At 40.3% G+C, this 15,787-nt stretch overlaps 1 protein-coding gene across 1 annotated transcript; it reads left to right on the forward strand.

Annotated features, from left to right (window-relative positions):
* The first annotated feature begins 4,245 nt into the window (after positions 1 to 4,245).
* Positions 4,246 to 10,632, forward strand: C1H1orf52 (chromosome 1 C1orf52 homolog). The gene is made up of 3 exons (XM_046025440.1): positions 4,246 to 4,611; positions 5,257 to 5,455; positions 9,926 to 10,632. Exons 1-3 carry the CDS (start codon positions 4,336 to 4,338, stop codon positions 9,997 to 9,999), a joined length of 549 nt encoding a protein of 182 aa, XP_045881396.1. The 5' UTR covers positions 4,246 to 4,335; the 3' UTR covers positions 10,000 to 10,632.
* Positions 10,633 to 15,787: the final 5,155 nt, after the last annotated feature.

The raw sequence follows: 15,787 nt of genomic DNA on the forward strand, positions 1-15,787 counted from the left end.
GTTAGGGGAGGTAAAATATAAGTAGGGGAACCTGGGTAATTCTAGTTACCATGGATATAAAATAGGGCATGTGTGAGTTAAAACATAACTTGGGAAAGAGTTTAGATAGCATCATCAGGGAACTCCTCTCAGAGCAGGTGCCAGTTGAACTGAGACATGTCCAAAAGGCACAGAAACCAGCTTAAAGGGGCTCCCACAGGCCAAATCAGGAATAATTTCAACATCAAAATAAATAATAATAATAATAGATCATAAATCATTGGATAAAATAAGAACCCATGAGTTAATGCTAATGTAAATGGACAAATAATGCGATGATGAATGGGATATTGACACGGTCTCAAATATCTCCCTACAAAACACTTACTAATTACAAAGGAGGAAAAAAGTAACTTGATAGTAGAAAACCCTGCCAGATACTACCTTAAACAAAAAATCAGGGGTGCGGGCGCCTGGGTGGCTCAGTAGGTTGAGTCGCTGCCTTCGGCTCAGGTCATGATCTCGGGGTCCAGGATCGAGTCCCGCATCGGGCTCTCTGCTCAGCGGGGAGCCTGCTTCCCTCTCTCTCTCTCTCTGCCTGCCTATCTGCTTGTGATCTCTCTCTGTCAAATAAATAAAATCTTAAAAAAAAAAAATCGGGGCGCCTGGGTGGCTCAGTGGGTTAAAGCCTCTGCCTTTGGCTCAGGTCATGATCCCGGGGTCCTGGGATCGAGCCCCGCATCGGGCTCTCTGCTCGGCGGGGAGCCTGCTTCCCTTCCTCTCTCTCTGCCTGCCTCTCTGTCTACTTGTGATCTCTGTCTGTCTAATAAATGGGTAGAATCTTTGAAAAAAAAAAAAAAATCGGGTGCCTGGCTGGCCCAGCTGGTAGAACATGTGACTCTTGATCTTGGGGTTTGAGTTTGAGCCCCACCTTGGGTGCAGAGATTACCTAAAAATAAAATCTTTTAAAAAAAGTTAAAAATCGTTAGTACCAAAGCAAATGAAACCACATGCCTCCTGATAGAATGCAATGAGAAGAACACAACACCACTTTTGTGATATTCTTTTTTTCTTTTTTATTTGACAGAGCACAAGTAGGCTGAGCGGCAGTCAGAGACAGAGAGAGAGAAGCAGGCTCCCCGCTGAACAAGGAGCCTGATGCAGGATGTGGGACTCTATCCCAGGACCCTGGGATCATGACCTGAGCCCCAGGCAGCCACCTAACTGACTGAGCCACCCATGTGTCCCCTTTCATGATATTCTTAACAAAGATTTGTAACCTGAATTTATCACTAGGACAAATAGAGACATCTTCTACAAAATAACTGGTCTATAGTCTAGATATCAAGGTCATGAAATTTAAAAACAGAAACCATTAAAAGTTAAAAGAGATAGACACAGCCACTAAACGTAATGCATGAATCTAAACCAATTTAAAGATTATTAAATGTTAAGAAAATTAGGAAAGGAAAAAGAAAAGTAGTTGAGGTAGAATTGGTAATAAGTGATTGGACTTGGACTATATTTTAAATTTGAAATGATAACATTTGCTGACTTGTGACCTGAGCACCTGGATTAATAATGCTGCAGTTTTGGGTACCTGGCTGACTTAGTCCATAGAGCATGTGACTCTTGATCTCAGGGTCAAGAGTTCAAGCACCACATTTGGTGCAGAGATTACTCAAAAATAACGATAATGCTGTAATTTAAAGAGATGGGACAAATTATGGGAAGTAGAGAGTATTGAGGATAGGAAATGAAGAGTTCAGTTTGGACATGTTTTTCAGGAGTCCATTGCTGCATAACATTTAAAACACTTTAGAACACTAAGCTTTTAAAACACTAAAACTCAGTGGTTTAAAAAATAATGACCATTTATTTGTTCATGATTCAGCTAATTGGGCTAGACTTGGCTTCATAGTTCTTATGATGGTCTATCCTGGGATCATTCTGAATTCTTATAAAGGCTCGGCTGGGATTGTATAAGTTCACTCACAAATCTAGTGCCTCACCTGGGATGGATACACCAGCTAGGAGCTGACTGGGGTTCCTTATTCACAGTATCTCCAGCAGAGTAGCTGGACCTCTCTTTACATGGTGGCTCAGGGCTTCCCGGGAGGTGGGGGGGTGGGGGGAGACAATGGAGGCATCCTAGTCATCAGTGCAAGGCACAAGGCTAGCCCAGATCCAAAGGGAGAGGAAATACACCCCATGATGGAAGGAGCGGCATACAGCACTGACATGGCAGGCATTGTTGACTGCTATCTTCGTAGAAAATCTACTATAACTATGTTAAGGTTGCAGTGTTTGTTAGATACTGAAGTTGGAAATTGGGTACAAGGATTTTGGTGTTCAGGGAATGCTTCTGGACTGGTTATGTAAATGTGGGAGTTATGAGCATAAAATGGTATTTTAAACCATGAGACCTGATGAATTCACCTTTAAACAGAGGGTTCATAGAAAAGAAAGGCTGTTCCAGGACTGAGCCTGAGGTGCTCTCACAACTAGAGGTGAGACAGAAGAAGGCAAGAGAGAAAACGGAAAAGAGCCCTGTGAAATAGGAAGAGAACTAAAGCGTATGATTGGTAAAAAGCAAGAGAAAAAAGTGTTTCAAGAAGAAGGCCTATCTTGTTAAGAGGTGAAGTAAGAAGCAGCCCCTGGACTTAGTCACATGGGGGCTGTTGGTGGCTTTGATAACAGGGACTCGTGACTCGAACTTTGTACCCCAACCTCAGAGGGACTCAACAGGGGGCCAGTTTTTTAAAGATTTTATTTATTTATTTGAGAAAGAGGGCACAAACAGGGGGGAGCAGCAGAGGGAGAGGGAGAAACAGACTCCCCACTGAGCAGGGAGCTCAATGGCGCAGGGCTCAATCCCAGGACCCTAGGATCATGATCTGATCCAAAGGTAGACACCAACTGAGCCACCCAGCCACCCTACAAACGACTTTTTCACTTTCATTTAGGTGTCATTCCCTCTTAGATCACCAGGAGGAGTGAAAGATTTCCAGTTTTCTTGGTGACTAGATTATATCATTTTTTTTTAAAGATTTTATTTATTGGGGCGCCTGGGTGGCTCAGTGGGTTAAGCCGCTGCCTTCGGCTCAGGTCATGATCTCAGGGTCCTGGGATCGAGTCCCGCATTGGGCTCTCTGCTCCACGGAGAGCCTGCTTCCCTTCCTCTCTCTCTGCCTGCCTCTCTTGTGATTTCTCTCTGTCAAATAAATAAATAAAATCTTTAAAAAAAAAAATAAAATAAAAAAAAAAAAGATTTTATTTATTTATTTGACAGAGAGAGAGGTCACAAGTAGGCAGAGAGGCAGGCAGAGAGAGAGGAGGAAGCAGGCTCCCTGCGGAGCAGAGAGCCCGATGCGGGGCTTGATCCCAGGACCCTGAGATCATGACCTGAGCGGAAGGCAGCGGCTTAATCCACTGAGCCACCCAGGCGCCCCGATTATATCATTTTCTAAGAGAGGGAACACACACAGAAACAAGTCATATGAAAGGACAAGCTACTGATCTAGTATATGGGTATTTGAGACCCCAGCAGGACGTCCACATGAAAAGTTTAAGAGCCAAATGGAGGTCTGGTCCAGAGGCTGGATGGAGAAACCAGATTTGGGAGTCACAAGAGTAAGATGGTTAATGTCGTGGAAAGAAATGGGTTGGCCTGCAACGTTGTAATGCCCTCTACAAAATATAAGTATTGCTGAAAGATGGTACAATAAATTGGGAAACACTGGCGTTTAAGGGCCATACAGGGCAACGCAAGAGTGGAAAGAAGCTGACGATGAGAGAGTGTGGAAGACCCACTGAGTGGTGAGATGCAATCCAAGAAGAATTTCATCAAAGGCAGTTGTTCAGACCCCACTGGAATGAGGTCAAGCAGGAGAGGATTTAGTCTGTGACTTGATAAGTGCACCACCCACAGAGGTCTTCCACGGTGACTGCGGGAAACAACCTCTTCAATTTGAAGAGGAGATGCAGTGAGATCAGGAAGAAATCCTGGTGTCTGGGCAATGGTTAAGGTGAAGCGGCCGTGAAAAACAAATTCTTATCTCTTGTATGCCTTTAATAAATTCTTACTGAATGTTGAAAGTTTGTTTGGGACCACTGGTTCAGGACTTGTCTCTTCTCATGGATCCTCAGGAAGGAGCATAAAGCAGCCCTGCTTGGCCAAGTGCGCTCCCCGCCTCCAGCCTCAGTCCCGACTCTCGCGGCAGCAGCCCGGCGCTGCCGTCAGGGGGCGCAGGCTCTGCGTTCTTCCGCAAGGCGTAGGGCGGAGCCAAGCGCGGGGCGGGCCTTGAAGCAGCTTCCGGCTTCCGGCAGAGCCCACGGTCGTCGCGCGCAGCCGTCATGGCGGCCGAGGAGAAGGACCCTTTGAGCTATTTCGCGGCTTACGGCAGCAGCAGCTCAGGTTCCTCGGGCGAGGAGGATAACAGCGAGCCGGAGGAAACGAATCGCAGGACCCCAGATCCTGCGAAGTCGGCGGGCGGCTGTGGGAACAAGGCAGAGAAGCGGCTGCCAGGACCCGACGAATTGTTTCGGAGCGTGACTCGCCCGGCCTTTCTCTACAATCCGCTCAACAAACAGATAGACTGGGAGAGGCACGTCGTCAAGGCGCCTGAGGAGGTGAGGTTCCCGACCCGGTTTCCCGACTGTGGCCCTGGCCTCCGCCCCCTTCCTCCTGAGCCCTTTCCTGGGGACCGGCACTTCGTTTCCCCCACACGCAATCATCTCCTGCGGGTTGCCGCATCACCCCTCCCATCTCCAGCCCTGGGGAGCCCGGGCCCCCTTCCCCAGCTTGGTGGGTGTCAGACTGACCCGCAGCCCCCGCCCCCTTGTGAGGAGACCCAAACCTCCGCGCTCGGTGCCCCGACCCCGCGCTGCGAGGACTAACGGTGGTGACTCCCCCGCCCCCCCCCGCTGCAGCTTCTCCCCGAGACCCCTTCCCTTTGACGCCGAAGTGCCTGCGGTGCTGCCTCCAAGACAGTGTCTGCTGCAGCCTCCTGAAGGGGTCAGCCTTGGCGTAGTATCTCTGAGACTGGATTCTTCTTTGGTAACTAAAAGTTATTAGCTTTATTCGTATAGGGAACCCTTTGGCTTTTCACTTAACAGTATTGTGATTTTGATGGAAAAAAAAAAAAATGTGTCTTTAAACCTTAAAAAAAAAAAGTCATCCTGAACAATAAGCGAACGGCAGGGAGGTGCATGTGCCCATACCGATTGTAGGAACCTCGGTTCGTCACGGTGCTTTTTAATGTGTTTGCTTAACAGCCTCCAAAAGAATTCAAAATATGGAAGTCAAACTATGTACCACCTCCGGAGACCTACACTACTGAGAAGAAACCTCCCCCTCCAGAGCTGGATATGGCAATAAAGTGGTCTAACATATATGAGGACAATGGTGATGATGCCCCACAGAATGCTAAGAAAGCTAGGCTTCTACCAGAAGGGGAGGAGACAGTGGAATCAGGTAAGGCCAGTCAGATTCCCTTGAATAATACCTTTTGGCCCCTGTGATGGGTTTAAAAAGAAGGAGATACTTAATGAGTGAAATTTAAATCTAGCGACTTAAATTAATGATGGTGTGTGATTATTATTTTTGCCGTAGTTTTGAGAAAGATTGTGTACATTCGGCCTTGACGGGAAGTCTCTGAAAGCTCAATCAGTAGTATTTACTGTGTTTTAGAAAAAGCTCTTTAAGTTATTCAGGCTTTAGAGTTAAATCTCTGCTATCTCAACCCATCATATATATGATTTATAATTTAAAACAGAGACAGTTAACTCATGGATTCTTTCTTGTGACTGCAGCTTCGAAGAGCTGAAGGCTTCATTTTATATTAAAGCAGTTGTGGTTTAAAGCCAAAATTAGTGTGACGAAGTTAATTGAGTATTACTACATGGTAATAGGAAGATAATGACCTAGTTGATATGTTTGTATCATAATTTCATCTCATATTTAGAATATAAGTAACCACAGTAATCTCTGCTTACAAACTTTTACCCAACCGCTCATTTCCATCCTTCACACTGCAGCTAGTGATCACTTTTTGTAAAAGTAATGTCTGATTATGTAACTCACCTGCTTAAAATCCTTCACCAACAGCATAGTCAAAGCCTTCTGATAGGCCCTGCCTTTCTCTGTACCTTCATTTTGAATGGTACCTTTTTCTAGCACTTTAAGATTTTAAAAATGAAAACTGAATAGACCATGCTATTTTATGGTTCCATGCCTTTCAGCGTATGTTGCTCCTTAGGCCAGAATGTTCTTCCCTCCCTCTACAGCTGGTAAACACATTCATCCTTCAAAATCTTATTCAAAGAAAACAATGTCAGTACCTCCCTCAAATTATTTGCTCCTCTAAACCTTGTGTGTGCTAATGCTATTGATTGTACTATCATCTTAAATGAGATTATTTGTTTATAAGTTTGTCTTCTTTGTGAACATGAGTTCCTTTACAGTTTGTAGTACATTTTGAATATTCAGTGGGTATTGTTGAATTGAGCTAGTATTTGAAAGTCATTTTTATGAAAGGGCATGCCAGTTAAACAGATTTCTGATGTTCTTGTGAATTCAGGGCTACTTCCCTTAGCTCCTTTTACAGCCAGGCAGAGTTTTGTTTTAGGAGATAAAATAACTAACTGGTAAGAGTTCTTCAGTTTTAATTTTACTTGGCTTTTCCATTTCTTTGACTGATTTTCGAGTGTGGATTAGAAGTCACTAATGAAGGCATAATATCATTCAGTAATGGCATTCTTTTAAATCAAAATACCTCATACTGTATAGTATTGTGTAATTAATAAAAAAAATTTTTGCATAAAAAGTGTTTAATCCTGCACCTGGTGAAACCAGATAAGGAAATATGGAAATGAGAGCTTCATGTGACTTGTCCATGATCACAAAACTAGAAAATGCCAAGCTGTAAAATAGGTACTTCCACATAGTGACCTAGTAAAGAAGTGGTACATAATTCATTATTACTCTTTTATAGACAAGGAAATAATCTCAGATTAAAGAATTGGCCTAAGTAAATTGACACAGCTAGGAAGAGGCGAAATTAAGATTCAGAGTCAGGCCCTTAAGTGGAAACGATGTCTCTGTAAGCTGGGGTTTATTCTCTCCATGTTTTGCAAGCGGTAGTGCTTGAGAAATAGCTGTTCTGTAGGAAATAAGACCAGTAGAGTTGATACTCAAACTAAGATAGGCTGCTGCTCTCTCTTTGTTCCTATATGGAAAAAGTGAGGATTCTCTACCAGGACAAACATCCAGAAAGAATTTTCTTCTTTGCAGCTTGCCTCCAAATATGTGGCAAATAATGTTGTTATTCTCCTAGGTGATTTCTGTTCTTTTGATTATATGATGGTCCTCCATCAGAAAGTGTACAGAAATAATATCAAATGACAAAAGGACCCAATGTTCAGTTTAAAGCTGGATCATAAAGTTAAAAGATAATCCTAGAATCTTAAATTTGGACTCTAATGTTGGTTATTGAATATAACTATCTTCTTTTTTAGATACTTTCCTTTTTAGAAGTGATTTTTTGTCATTTCAGAATCCCACAAAGTCAGTATAAAATTGATCATTTTTTAATTTGTATTTTATTAACTTACAAAATATCTTGTTTAAGGAATTTCATATTCTTGGGGCACCTGGGTGGCTCAGTTGTTAAGCATTTGCCTTCAGCTCTGGTCATGATCCTGGGGTCCTGGGATGAGCCCATATCAGGCTCCCTGCTCCGCAGGAAGCCTGCTTCTTCCTCTGCTTGTGTTCCCTCTCTCACTGTCTCTCTCTGTCAATTAAATAAAATCTTAAAAAAAAAAAAAAGCAAAATTCCACACTCTTAAATTATCTGATTTTTAGACTATTAAATTATTTTTACTTTTCCTACTCATTTTTTGCACTTTGGCCTTTTTTGCCAGTTAAGTTCTTTTAGATTTATTACTATTTTTTCTTGTTTGGTAATTGTGAAATGCAACTCAGTAAGGCTTAGATATTATTGACATGTACTTAGCCATGAAATCCCTACTTAAGTAGTTAATGCTTTTTCTTTTTTTTAAGAATTTAGAAAGTTAGTTCATATTAACAGTGTTAACTTACTTACCTCAGGTGGCATGAATTCCATAATAGAAAAATTTTTTTCTTTACTAATGCATCTGTAATATATGGCACAGAGTAGAAACTCAATAATTTGATAAATGAACATTTCAGAGTGGTTTTGTTTCATTTGTCCTGCTGTGGTTTTCAAGGCAGTGCCTTGTTATGTCACTAGATGGCATTAGCTCCCGTTCAATTTCTTGTTGGAAATTATTTTTCCAACCCTAGTAATTTGTGTTTTTTGTTAATTCAGTAAATTTATTTAAAATTGGCAGATTAACAACAGAAATGTATCACGATCTCTCTCTCTCTCTCTCTTTTTTTTTTTTTTTTTTGAGAGAGCAAGCAGGGACAGGGAGAAGCAGGCTCACTGCTCAGAGCCCAGGGCAGGGCTCTATCCCAGGACCCCAGGATTATGACCTGAGCCGAAGGCAGATGTTTAACCAGTTAGCCACCCGGGGACCCACAGTCATCTTTTTAATGATATGTCAACAGTGGATTTTATAACAAAGTAATTTCAGGTTTTATACTGTGAAGATAATCTCAAAGTCAAGCAATGACATTAATTAAACTTCAGTGAAAAAAACAAAGATCTTGGCTTATTTGAGCTCTGTGACATATCAGTTGGTTTATACATTACTTTTGTGTATGCATGATAAACTGTTGATTAAAACTCTGGTCTGTAAATTCCTAGGATGATTTGTTGATCTGAATTTTATTTTATCTTGCTGCCTATCCAAACCCGTAAGTTTCGGAAATACATAAATAATATCGCCATACTGCACTTGAAGATGAATGAAGATGAATGAATCATCTGTTGATTCTAATTATTCTCTTCATCAATGAAGGAGATACTCTGTGTATGGTACAGTTAGCAGAAGGGAACTGAAGGCTTAGGCTGTAAATGTATTCTCCATAAGGAGTTATGGTGGTATAAGCAGCTTTTCCCCAACTTTTTATTTTTATTATAATTTTTTTTTATTAAGTAAGCTTTACACCCAACATGGGGCTTGAATTCATGACCCGAAGATCAAGAGGCTCATGTTCTACTACTTACTGAGCCAGCCAGGCACTGCAGCTTCCCAGTTTTTTTAATATGAAGACCCCTTTCCATATCAGAATATTTTATAGATCACCACGTGATAGTTGTTGAACTTGGGCATCTGTTGATTGAGAAGGTAAAGCCAAAAGTGCGATGAATCCAGTAATGTGCTTAATATAAACTTGTATTTTAAAATTTATAACTTCTGCATATTTGTCTATATGGAGTTCTTAACATAAAGCCACACACATGTTCAGAGAGAATACAGTTTTGGTGAAACTTCTATCTGTGAGTGCTTTTTAAATTTCAAAATAAAAGGACAAGGGTTATAATATAAATAGGAAAGGGAGTTGTTTTGCCGGGAGAGAAAGCAGATTGGAAGGGAAAGAACAGCCAATGGCTACTTAAATAATGTCATGGTTAGATTGGTAGTCTTCTTTGATGAAAAAAAAATAGAATGTGTTCTGTTTTTTACAACATGTAGATTATTTAAATACACACAAAGTGTATACTGTGGAATATATGGGAATAGCTTTTTTCCAGAACAAGTCTGATACTCTCATTTTTAAACTACTTTAATATGGCACTAAAAGGTCACTCTGAATTCTGCATGACACTACAATTTAAAAATTTCTTACTTTTACTTGCACTTTAAAATCAGAGTTCTAAATTTAATTTTTGGTTTCTATTAGGAAATCAGAAGAAACATAAGCTGAGGATAATGATTTTGGTCTGAAGTCAATAAAATTTTAATACTTAACTTTTTAAAAAATTATTGATTAAAACTTTTCCTTTCCTGTTTAAAGATGATGAAAAAGATGAACATACTTCTAAAAAGCGCAAAGTAGAACCAGGAGAGCCAACAAAGAAGAAAAAGTAGAAAACAACAAATGACAAGAATTTCTGGACTGCGAAACTTGTTGAAACGGTTTTTTTGGGCAGATTAAGTTGATGTTTTAAATTATTGTGAAACAACATCTCCATGAAAGTACATGTTAATTAACTAATAATAAGTATTGCTGTGGGAACTTTCCACTGTAGAATTCATTTTTTATTTAAAACTTTATTTAAAACTCAAGTGGTGATTTGTGATTGTGAAATTGACAACACATGAAAGCATTCTTGCTGTCACAGAATTAGTGACATGCTTTGAGAGTTTTGTCACATGTCGATTTGCCAATGTTCTATGAACCTTTTATAAAGGAATATATTTTTAAATATATTGTAATGTACTGTGAACTCGTAGGGTGCTTTTCAACAGTGTTTGTACAGTGTAAATAGATCATGGAAATAAAATTACTTATTCAGTATTACTATTGCATAACATTAACATTTGAATATTTGTTTGTGGCAAGTACCCTCTTTGCCTTGTGATGTTTTTAATAGTAGGTATTACCATCTAGGAGTACCTTCTGTGTTCCAGGTGCTTTGTGGATACTTTTTCACTATCCTCAAATAGCCTGGTAAAGCAGGTACTAGAGGCTTCATTTTATAATAAAGAGAGATTAACTTACCCAAGGTTCCACGGTGAGTGAGCAGTGATTTGGGGATTTAACTAAGGATACTTGAACTCCGGAATCATCACCCTGAACCACCTACCCACCAATCAGACTTTTGTCATCTCTGAGGGACTGCAGTTGTCATGGCTTTGGGTACTCTCTGTGATAAGCAGGGAGATCTTCCCTGATTGTGTTACTGCGCTTTATCATGTAAACCTTAGGTGATGGTTATTCATTAATTTCCCTGGTAAGTAGTTTCCTGAAGATAAGAATTCTCTATGAAGAACTACCAGATGTAGCAAATAGAAATAGAAGATACCCAATTAAATTTGAATTTTAGATAAACAAATAATGTTTTGTATGTGCAACATGTGGGACCTACTTACACCAAAAATTTGTTTATCTGAGACTCAGATTTCACTGACCATCTTGTGTTCTATTTTGTTTTTGTGCATGGCTCCTATTTTAAGGCTTCATATAGTAATAGTCAAATTCAGCAAAGGGTAGTAAGGAAATTAGTCATCTTTGATTTTACTACTTTAGTCCATAATGGCAGTGCAGTTATTTGTAGCGTTTTGAACTACAAAAAGGAGATGCTATACCTTGTATCAATCATTCCATGCATCTTAATGCCTTTCAGAGCCAAGAGTTAATTACAGGACACTGCACCTTTAGTGTATAAGAAGAATTAAAGACATTCGTCTTTGAGTTTAAAAAAAAAAAAAATCCTCAGTCTAGTTGTTTTTCTTCAGTACTGGAAATCAGTATTTGAAAAACTGTAAAATTTGTTTAATTGGGAACATGGATCAAGTAGGTTAAGATTTGCAAAAGGCGTTAAAATGATGGTGCTAGCCATGGCGTTTTGTGGAATGAGGAAGGAATATAAACAGTATGATACATCTCAAACTTGCAAAAAATAATTCTATGGCTGTTTTTTTTTCCCCAGGATTTTATTTATTTATTTGACAGAGACAGCGAGAGAGAGAGCACAAGCAGGAGGAGCAGCATATGGAGAGGGAGAAGCAAGCTTCCTGCTGAGCAGGGAGCCCAATGTGGGCTCATCCCAGGACCCTGAGATCATGACCTGAGTCAAAGGCAGATGCCTAACCAATTGAGCCACCCAGGTGCGCCCTATGGCTGCTTTGTCCTCTATGTTTATAGAAACATGATTCCCAAAATTGAAGGAATTGGTAAAGCAAGGAACTTTTTGTTTAAAGCCTTTGTATATGAATAATTTCGAGGGCTAGAATATCATTAGGGAGTGACATCAAGTGATAAAGCATGAGCATAACATCAGACTGAACAAATGGAATTATAATTTTGAGTCTGATTCCTAAATGTGGAGAAATGTATTGTCTAGATACATGTATTAGAGGAGCAGATACCTCAAGAAGTTACTGAACTATTAAAAGATTTAACAGCATGAAGACAAAACTCATACAGTAAAAAAACAACCCTAGGCATACCTGAGTGGCTCAGTCCTTAAGCGTCTGCCTTCAGCTCAGGTCATAGTCCCAGGATCCAGCCCTGCATCGGGCTCCCTGCTTGGCGGGAAGCATGCTTCTCCCTCTCCTACTTCACCTGCTTGTGTTTCCTCCCTCGCTGTGTCTCTGTCAAATGAATAAATAAAAACTTTAAAATAAACAAAAACAGAACCCAGCAAGCCACTGTCTGGAAATCTAATCTCTTTTTATCACCCATTGGTTCAATTTCCAACTTAAATCAGTTTATGATACAACACAAGCTAACTAGATCAGTCGCTAGTGATGGCTTTCAGCCTTCTCTTCTAGAAGGTAACAGAATGGGAATGGCAGGGAGGAATAAATACTGCTTTTCTGGAAGGGGTGTTGATATTTTAGGACATACAGTGGCTAAACTTGTGAGCTCATTATGCCCCTGCTGGGAGATGTACACCTACTTGAGTAGTTCTAATGTAGGAGGGGAAAGAGAAGGAGGCTAAATATTTTGGAGCAGTCTGATTCTGCCATTTGTATTTCACGGGGGTTCTTTTCAAAATATGACCAAAAAACAGAAGGGGAAAGGGATCTTTATCTAAGTTGTTTCTCTTTTAGACAAGTCACTTGATGCTTGACTCTTTCTTCATCTTTAAGGAAGTTAGGCCACATCAGGCATAAATGACTTTCTTTTGTGCAAGGATAAAATTTGAGAACTAAGCATCTGTAGGCCATATTTTAAAATTCACAGTGTAAATAGCATATGGAGTTTTGTGAAAAATGTTCTATCCGGAATCAAAGAACATTACTGAGAAAATTGACACTGATTTTTAGCCATTAAAATACTCATGTTACCTGGACTTATTTCAAACTTGCAACTTTCTAGTCTAGATCCTTAATGCTGTGTAGTGCTTTTGCATTCACAAAGTTCAATCATACAGTATTTTAGTTTCCAAAAACCTAACGAGGTAGGCTTTATCATTTCCAAATTAGAGAAATGGAAAACAGGCCCAGCCAGATAAAACAATATGCCCACAAATATGTGAGTTAGCTACAGAGCTCAGGCTAGAATCTGTAATTGCATTCCATGTAAAGTTTATGGAGTACCTATTGGTGCAAAGCACTATTATGAAAAGAAGACCCATTTTTACTTTAGCAAAGTCATGTTGGTAGCCATAAGGAGAAAGGACATGTAAGGACTGATTCAGAAAGACGGTTCCCACTGCAGTAGTTCAGTAGAGCAGTATGTATCTGCATGAACTAAGGCATTGGAGAGGAGACCGGGGTATGAGAAACTGGTAGTCCTTAGTTGGATGTAATGGCCCTGGTTTTCTTTTATTGCAAACCATATATATATATATATATAGTTTCCAATAAAAATATAGTTTCCAATTAAAAAAACCTCACCATATATATATATATACACATATATATATGTGTATATATATATATATGTATATATATGTATATAGTTTCCAATTAAAAAACTCACACCATATATATATATGGTGAGGTTTTTTTAATTGGAAACTATATACGGTTTGCAGTGTGTGTGTGTTTGTGTGTGTGTATAATTAAAATGCAAATGGGCTAGTGCAGGTTTGGACATGACCTGCATGTAAAACATTGCCACACCATTTAGACACACAACTCTACTAGACATTTTAAAAATACAAATATTTTTACAGGTATCTGCATGAACTCAACTGATTAAAACCACAGCTGGACTTTAGTGTCATTGGTGGTATTTCGGATTTTAGCCTTGTGTGTCCATACCGAACTGCTTCCCTATTTCACTTACTACAGAAGTTCCGGATATTCTTACAAGAAATCCCCAGCAGTGTTCTGGACTTTTCATTATATTCTAAAGCTTTCTCTCTTCCCTTTACATAGTTTTTCCAATTTAAAACATTGCATTGCATTATAATGCAAAAAACAAAACAAAACAAAAAAACCAAGGAGCATTTGTATGTACAGTCCACAGAGGAGGGCCTCTGCCTGTTTTGTTCATTCACTAGAACCATGCCTGGAACATAAAAGATACTCAGTAGAACTCCTGATTGTTGATGGTGAACTGAATTTTTCCAATTGGTTTGGGAGTGATCCTCCAGAGGCTTGTGTCTCCAGTTATATGGGCCAATAAATCTTGACAGTTTAAATCAGTTTGAGTTCAGTTTTCTGTCGTTTTCCATCAAAAACATCCTAACTGATGTGAAACTTTTTACTGCCTTGGTTTCTTGCAAGGCCCCACGCTATCCTGGTTCTCTTCTCTATTTCTCCTCTCCGGCTCCTTCTCTGCCAGCTACCCTGGAAGGCCAATGTAGCCTATGTTTTTGCCTTCTGGTTCTCTACACTGGTTCTTGATAATTTCAGCAGAGTTTGCGGCTACCATAATCAGTAACACTCTGATGGTTCTCTGCACTGTATGGCTTGCCAGAATGTTCTCGTAAAACCCCAGATTTGTGTGTCCAGCTGTACGTCTCTTCTTGAGTCTAAAGGCCCACACATACTGAATGTGCAAAACCCACACTGTGGCAATCCCCATACCACCTCCTGTATTTTGTTCCTGGTTAATTGCATCACCATCAACCCAAAAACCTGCCCTCTGCCTCACTCCCCACCACATGGGTTTAGTTACTAAATCCTAAGGGTTCTCTCCACTCATGCTCACACACTTACTAATCCCGCTCTAATGAATCATTTATAATTCCCCAGATATGCTAGTTTGATAGTTCTGTGTGTTCACTTGTACCGTTTGCTTGGCCTGGCCTTTCCACTTTGTGAACTCCCTCTTACCCCTCTCTTACGCACTTTGGTCTTTAATCTCCATGTCTGCACCTGTCTGTTGCTTTCCCCTGTGCTCAGTACTAAATAGCCAAGGTTTGCTGAGTACTTACTGAAACTGGTAACTAAAGGGTTAATGGGGCTACTCACAGCTGCAGACTAATAAGTGCAGCTGCAACTTTTTACCTAGACTTTTTTCAGATGCCTTTACATGTCCCTGATACTCCCTCAAGAGGTGGATTTGAGGCTTGCCCTTTTATCTCCTTGTTTGGCGGCCTCTGGAGTAAACCCTCTGGTTGCTGCACCCTTGTCTTCAGTGATACAGTCTTTGCTGTGAACTGGGTGGATGAACTTGGATTTGGTTACATTACTATGTGCCAGGCATTGTTCTTGGTGCTTTGCATGTATTAACTCATTTAATTTGATGAGGTAGTTACTCCCCACCCCCTCCATCACCCCCTGGCCCACCCCCGTCCAACCCTGGGGAGAAAAGGGAGGTTTAGAGAGGTTAATTTGCTCCAAGTGGTAAAGCTGGGAAGGCAGATTGCCTGGCTCCTGACCCAGGGCACTCCTTCACTGCACTGGCGAGGAAGAAGGAGCGCCCGAATGTACCCATAGATTGATTTACTAGTTCATGTGTGTTTCGTTTAAAGGATGTCTTATCCCTAGAAGGCACTCAGAATACAAATATTTGGAGAATTAAAATCAATTCACTAACCAGAGGCATATTTGTTGAATGCTATGGAAAGCATAGTCAATACAAAAGTGTTGTAGGAAGATTAATGCATATTTCAGTGATTTAGTACCTTCTTTATCACATATTTGAGGTATTTTTCAGTGAAAAGCCTTAAAGCAAGAGGGCTGAGAATATACTACTCTCCCTCCAAAAATATATTTTAGTTTCTCACATGTTTGTCAAAGTCTACAGTTT

The sequence above is a fragment of the Meles meles genome, chromosome 1 (genome assembly GCF_922984935.1).
Source record: "Meles meles chromosome 1, mMelMel3.1 paternal haplotype, whole genome shotgun sequence".
Taxonomy (NCBI): Eukaryota; Metazoa; Chordata; class Mammalia; order Carnivora; family Mustelidae; genus Meles; species Meles meles.